The sequence below is a fragment of the Brassica oleracea genome, chromosome C4, assembly GCF_000695525.1.
Source record: "Brassica oleracea var. oleracea cultivar TO1000 chromosome C4, BOL, whole genome shotgun sequence".
NCBI lineage: Eukaryota > Viridiplantae > Streptophyta > Magnoliopsida > Brassicales > Brassicaceae > Brassica > Brassica oleracea.
In genome coordinates, this window is record NC_027751.1 from 41,224,388 (window position 1) to 41,231,906 (window position 7,519).

The 7,519-nt window shown below is 35.9% G+C and overlaps 1 protein-coding gene across 1 annotated transcript; it reads left to right on the top strand.

Annotated features, from left to right (window-relative positions):
- Positions 1-2,004: 2,004 nt before the first annotated feature.
- On the top strand, positions 2,005-4,198 carry LOC106340704 (BTB/POZ domain-containing protein NPY4). The gene is made up of 4 exons (XM_013779551.1): positions 2,005-2,201; positions 2,292-2,361; positions 2,448-3,506; positions 3,811-4,198. The coding sequence occupies exons 1-4, from the start codon at positions 2,140-2,142 to the stop codon at positions 4,057-4,059; spliced, it is 1,440 nt and encodes a 479-aa protein (XP_013635005.1). The 5' UTR covers positions 2,005-2,139; the 3' UTR covers positions 4,060-4,198.
- Positions 4,199-7,519: the final 3,321 nt, after the last annotated feature.

The window sequence follows — 7,519 nt, forward strand, 5'->3', positions numbered from 1 at the left end:
ATTCTTGAAAAGATCCAAAATAACAGTATATAAATATCTAAAAGTCAACAATTACTCATATGAAAAAATCAATTTAATAATGCAATCAATTTAATAATGTAAAAACACTTTTTTTTATTTACCATGAAAAAAGAAAAAAATTCATCCACTACTATGAAATTCTTATATTTCCAATTTTTTGACATAACACTTGAACTTTCAATGTTTTTTTTTTTAACGACCAAAATTTTATTATATTATTAGAACTTAATATAAATACATAATAATACAAATGAAATAAAAACAACAAATAGTATAGTAAAAATGATTAGAAGACAATAATAGATCAAGTGATGATATAAAGCAGTGCGCGCGCGGTCTTCTTTTTTTTTTTTTTTTTTTTTTTTTTTTGACGTCGGCAGCGGTCTTCTTTATTAGTAGAGTATTAACTCTAATAATCTTCTTGCGAACATTAGAAGTTCTTGAACTTTCAATGTTATATGGAGAATTTTAGCTTTGTGTCTTTGTCTAAGTATTTTACAAATGGGTGTCAGTCAGCCTATATTTCCCATTTGGGCTCAAATTGAATATTTGTAGGTAGGCTGGCCCAAGCTTGAAAATGTTTGATGAGCATTTTAATATAAACCCGTTATTTTATTTTTCAAGGCGACTTTGGTAAGGTATAATGTCTTTCACAATATGAAGTTTACGATGTATTGCAGGGAGATGTGGCTGATTCTACACTAACACACTTATTCTTTTTTTTTTTTGTAAACTAAAATTCGAAACTAACACACTTATTCTGCATAATACTTAATAAGTTAATCTTTCACAATATGAAGTTTACGATGTATTGTTCATCACTTTGACTGGTAAAACTCCTCAAGAACATTTTCCAGGTACAATAGAAGAAATAAAGAAGACATGGTGGTGGTGACGAGATATTCTTATCACGCAAGAGAAATATATAAAATACTATCTCTACAGGAGAAAAAGTTGCATTTCACACATACGTATATCGGTATATGTGGGACTGGGACAGACAACACATGATTATTAATCTATAAACATTGCAATGCAAGACATATTGTAAAGGGAAAGGGGTGAGAGGATGCATACCAAGCTTCCATATATTGCAATGATAAACCATTGTATGTGCTACTATTCCACGACGGAAGCAGTATCAACTGTATGTGGCAGCAATATTAAAGTTGAGTCTATTAAACGTCACCATTATGAACAATAAGCTTAACACTAATACCAATAAGTCAAATAACACTTGCATGTTGGTTTTCGGTTACACTTGCATAAACCCTTCGGAGCATGATTATTGGGGGTTCTTAGGATGAGTTTATTATATTACGATAAGAACCCGTCTTTTAAGTTAAAAGTTAAGATACGTGTTCTTATATTACGCTAAGAACCCCACCCTAAAAACCCCCGATAATCATGTTCTTAGCATTCTTTGATCCCTCAGTAAAACAGGGAAACTTACGAGTACGTTATCTCTATTGTGTATCGATCGAGTCATCGAGAAACGATCTCTGGCCTCTGATGTTAGGCCTACACTAAACCATCTTTATAGAAAACATACAAAAAGATTTGATTCGTTTTGTCCTTTGAATAAATGTTACCAAGAAACTCTGATGCTACAGAGAGAAATGCTTAGAATCAACCTTTTTGCATTCATCACCCATAAATCAAAATTACAAAGATGCAACCTTTGGATTCGTTTTTTTTTTTGTGTCTTTCCTTGTAGTCAGAATCTTTAGGCTATTATAATCGAAAAGAAAAACATTACACAACGGGCAACAAAAAAGAGGAGCTTCATGTGTGTTCTCTGTCTGTGAATGTGTGAAGCACTTAGAAAAAGGAAAAGAGACAAGCGTGGTATCTGGATGTTCGAGCCTTCAGTTGGTGGGTGTGTTGTCGCGAATCTCTAAAAAAATTTCTATATTATATATATGTTAATATGTATGTTTCCAACGTGAAAACTCCATAAACAATATTTCTTTTAAAGTGACTCTTTTCTTCCAAAACTAGCTCCTTAAGCTTTCTTGAGAATAAAGTTTGAGCATAGATCTCTTTAGCTTTGTTTCTCTTTTGGGCTAAAGATCTTTAAACTCTTGCACTCAACAAGTGCTCAAAGAGAGAAAAAAAATGAAGTTTATGAAACTTGGATCCAAACCTGATACGGTTCAGTCAAAAGGAGACGATGCTAGGTATGTATAAACATATCCTCACTTCTCTCTCTCTCTCTCTCTCTCTCTCTCTCTCTTGATGATACTTAGACGATGGTTTCTTGCTCTTAGGTATGTAGCCACTGAGTTAGAAACAGAGCTCATCGTCACCATCGGCAATATCAAGTTTTATTTGCATAAGGTAAAGAACAACTCTTATAAGCTTATAAACATTAAAAACAATAAAAAGCAGATACCATAAAAAGAACAGTTTTCATCTTTTTTCAGTTTCCATTGCTTTCCAAAAGTGGATATCTCCAGAAACTCATAGCAACATCAAGAAATGAAGAGAAGAAGAACCAAGTTGATGAGATTAACATATCAGAGATTCCTGGTGGCTCTGTTGCTTTTGAGGTTTGCGTCAAGTTCTGTTACGGCATCACCGTGACCTTAAACGCTTACAACGTGTTTGCGGCTCGCTGTGCAGCTGAGTTCTTGGAGATGAACGAAACGTTTGAGAAAAGCAATCTTGTTTACAAGATTGATGTGTTCTTGAACTCGACTATCTTCCGCAGCTGGAAAGATTCCATCAATGTCTTCCAGACCACGAGGGATCTCTCTCCTAACTACTCTAATGAGTTTACCCTCAAGCTTGTCAAGCGTTGTCTCGACTCCGTCGCTTACACGGCTTCCATAGACACCTCAAAAGTCGATTGGTCTTACACTTACAACAGGAAGAAGAAGCTTGATGAGAAAGCTGTTCCGAGAGACTGGTGGGTGGAAGATCTATGTGAACTTCATATCGATTTGTATAAACAAGCCATTGAAGCTATCAAGACGAGAGGAAAAGTGCCTATTGAAGTCATTGGAGAAGCGTTACATGCTTATGCAAGAAGAAGAATAGGTGGTTTTAGCAAAGGCTCAGTGAGAGTTATTGACAAATCATTGACTGAATCCATCATAGAGCTTCTCCCGGATAAGAAAGGAAGCGTTTCTTCTAGTTTCTTGAGTAAGCTGCTTCGAGCATCGGTCTTTCTTGGATGTGAAGAAACCGTGAAGGAGACGTTAAAGAAGCGGATCAGCGAGCAGCTTGAAGAGACAGCAGTGAGTGACATCTTAATGTTTGATATAGATATGGTGCAGAGCGTAGTCAAGGAGTTTATGGACCGTGATCCAAAAACTCACCCAAAAGCATCTGTTGCAAAGCTTGTTGATGGGTACTTAGCTGAGAAGTCTAGAGACTCTAATCTCCTTCTCCAGAACTTCATATCTCTCGCTGAAACGGTTTCTAGCTTCCCAAGACAGTCTCATGATGGGTTATACCGCGCCATCGACATGTTTCTTAAGGTAACATAAGATATGCAAATCCTCTGTTTTTTTTTTTTTTGAATAACTAAGAGGTTCTGGTTTGGGCCTCACTTTAAGGGATATACGGACCTACATGGCCAAACCATTTAAAACTCGCTTTCCTTTAGATAGAAAATCTCTTCAAACGAGAATTGAACCTACTACTCATTAAATAATAAATACCTACCTACTAGATAATCTAAGAGTTGTCGCTAAAAGTCCAACTGTGCTTTGGTAAAATCTTGTGTTCTTTCATAATAGTTCTTAATTCTGTTGAGCCATTTTGATTTTTGTAACGTTTTAGGAACATCCAGGGATTGGCAAAAGCGAGAAGAAGAGAGTTTGCGGGTTAATGGACTGTAGAAAACTTTCAGCTGAAGCATGTGAACATGCAGTGCAGAATGAGCGTTTGCCGATGCGGGTGATTGTACAAGTTCTATTTTTTGAACAGATTAGAGTTAATGGTTCATCAACAGGATACAGCACTCCTGAGCTCACCACAACGACTCTGAACACTGAGGATGATGAATGGGACCACGTGAAAGAGTACTGATCTCAGCATTAATGAATCTCTACCGTTTGTTTCCCACTAGAATCAGCAGCTTTTGTAACACAGTTTATTTAGTTTCCCTTTGAACTAAAAACATTTGCTTCTTGGTCTTTATAAATGGGCCAAGTAGCAATGGGTCCTAGTAATGGCTTTGTGTCTAGCCTCAAGCACGTTCTCTGCCCATATATAAACTGATGTTTGTCAAATTTGTTTAAAAGCTCGTTTAAATATTAGCTAGCATGAGTGGATATACTAACTCACGGCTTCAATTTCTCACCTCCATTTTTATCACTCAGTTGATGAATCTTTGTCAAAGATTTACAACTGATGTTACACTTTCAATCATATCCAGTATGTAAGTGTTGAATATGTGACTAACAATGTGAGATAAGAAGATTAAAAATAAAAGTTTTCTTGGTTTGTTTTTGGTTAACCAAACGTTTTATTAGCTTTGCATTAATGTTGACATCCCTTATATCCCTTATATATTAATCGAGAAACGTTACAACATTTGTTCGTTGTCTCGTGTCATCGTTTTGATGATTCTTAGAATTTTTAGAAAAATAGGTTGGTCCATCTAAACATATATTATACTTTTTATTAAACTAACTATAAAATTAATTAATAATGTACAAAATAATATTATCCATTATTTCCATAAATAAAAGTTATGGAATTACCTATTTTGATTAACATATATATATATATGACAATTAATGATTATGAATAATATAAATTTGATAACAATTTTTGTATCATCCCTCCTTCTTTTTAATTATATTAATATTTAAAAGAAATTAAACAATCACATTAACCGTATAATAAAAAAAATAGATTTTTTTATATGTTATATTTTGAAGGAGAAATTATATGTTTACCATTTTCATGCTAGCACTTTTCATTTTTACCACCACTAAATGAACATTTTCAAAAATACCTTCTTCGTTAAGTGGCAAAAGACTCTTATGCTTTTGTTCTTTATATATATAATAAATAAATATTTAAATAAATAAAAATAAAAAAAAATAAAAATTAATTTTTTTCGAATTATACTATTTCGAAATTCAAACCCTAAACCCTAAAACTCAACTTTAAACCCTAAACCATCAATCCTAAACCCTATTTTTTTTTTGAAATATGAACCCTAAACCCTGAAACATCAACTCTAAACCCTAAACCCCGAAACATCAACTCAAAACCCTAAACCCTAAACCTTCAACTCTAAACCCTAAAACATCAACACTAAACCCTAAACCCTAAACTTCAACTCTAAACCCTAAACCCTAAACTATCAACATTAAACCCTAAACCCTAAAAAGCAAACTCTAAACCCTAAAAAATTAACCCTAAACCCTAAAACATCAACTCTAAACCCAAAACCCTAAACCTTCAACTCTAAACCTTAAACTCTAAACCCTAAAGCCTTAGAATTGATGTTTTAGGGTTAGATCTGAAAGTTTAGGGTTTAAGGTTTACGTTTAGGGTTTAGAGTTGATGTTTTAGGGTTTAGATTTGATGGCTTAGGGTTTAGGGTTTAGGGTTGATGTTTCGGGGTTTAAAGTTTAGAATTGATGTTTCATGGTTTAGGGTTTAGAGTTGATGATTTAGGGTTTAGAGTTGATGTTTTAAGTTTAGATTTGTTAACCATATGTTTTTTTTGTCAAACTTAATCAAAGGGTTATAAATGTATTTTACCCTTCATTTTTTTTTTTGACGTCAAAAGGCCATTCTAGTACTCAAACTTGAGGTGGTCTGGATAACCGAACCGGAATAGAACAACCAATAAAATGCAACTCCCTATGGAAATATCTAGCAGTCTTAGCTAAAAAATCAGAAGTCTGATTGCGTGATTTTGAAGTCCGGAAAGCATATATGTAACGTTTCTATCCTCTCCAATTCCGTCGCAAAGCTTGGCCAAGCTTGGGGGTCTTTTATCATTGCAATCAGTTCCTTACAGTCTGTCCCGAACCTTGATATCTGATGAATCTTATAAGTTTTAGATTCATATTTTAGCTTATTATGATCATTTTAGGTTGCATTTAGGTCTTTGTGATGTATTTGCATACTCATTTGCATATCATAGGGGTTGGAATGCTTATTTGGAAGTTTGGGGAGAAATTCAAGGGCTAAGCTGCACACTATGGAAGTCTGGGGTCAAATATGAAGTTATCCAAAGTTCAGGGACCAAGGTTGCAGTTTCAGAATATTCCCTTGGGTTAGATTGCACAATCAAAAGCTTTGGGGTTGACTCGGGTGGACCTTTCTGCACATTTGATAGTTTTGGGGTCGAAAAGTTAAATATCCAAAAGTCTAAGGGCCAGATGTGCAAAAAGGGCAAAAATCACCATTGGAGCTCTCAAGCTTCACGATCTGAAGATGTCCACGACGATGGAGCTCGGCGAGGAGTGAATTGACGACGAGGATGACTCCGACGAGGTATTCCGGCGGCGCAGCCTCGGGATTGGTTGAAGATCGCTCCTGAGCTCGAGGTTCATCAATGGCTGTTGAGAAAGCTTGGTCACGGTGAGGTTCGTAGCCGAGACAGACGCGACGACCATGGCAGAGGAGCTGTCGAGCTTCTCGATCTGAAGCTCAGCCTCGACAGAGTTGCAGAGGGCGAGTCCGGTGCTGCTGGCTGGAGCACAAACTGAACCACCACCACGAGCTTGGCCAAGACGAAGAAGTGCCACGGCGGCTAGGTGAGGGCTGTTGCTTGGCCGCTCGCTCTATATCACCTCCCTGTTTGATATCGACATGATACAGCGGTCAAAGGTAACCGCTGCGAGCTTGGTAGCGGCTTGCTGGAGCGGGAGAAAGAACCCGCTCGCGGTCGAGATTTTGAGCTGTTGACCGGTTTAATCCGGTTTGACCCGGTTTAATTCAACTAAACCAGGACGAGTTTAGACCTCTTATAAATAGTTTTAGCTTCCAAAACCCTAGTTTTATCTCATTTTTCTCTTAAGACTTTGTCTAAACTTGTAAAAGCTTGAATCTTTCTATAATCTAAGGAACTACTTCATCTTATAATAATTGTGTTTCTCTTGCTCATTAACATGATTAGCATTGATCCTTACATGAGTTTAAAGTTTCTCATGGAGATTATTGAGTAGACATATTTTGGATTCATGGGTTAAGGTAGATTAGGGTGATTAAGCTAGATCTAAGGTGTTTTAGTATAGATCCATCTTGTTCCTTGCTAGTAGAGTGCTTTTAATGCAACTCTAGAGTTGGCCTCTCTAAAGTTGAGCTCTAGGCATTTCATACCCGGAAGGTGTTTGATGAAATGCCTGAACCAACTCTCCTAAGTTTTTAACATTCTTTACCAAAGGAATTTGTTGTTAAAGGTGTTAAGATGGCTAGTAGACTTGAGATTAATGATTACTTAGATAACATTCAACCAAAGGAATTTGATGCTTGAGTTATCTAGGTAAATGAGCATTCATCTAGGGATAGAGTTTGTTTA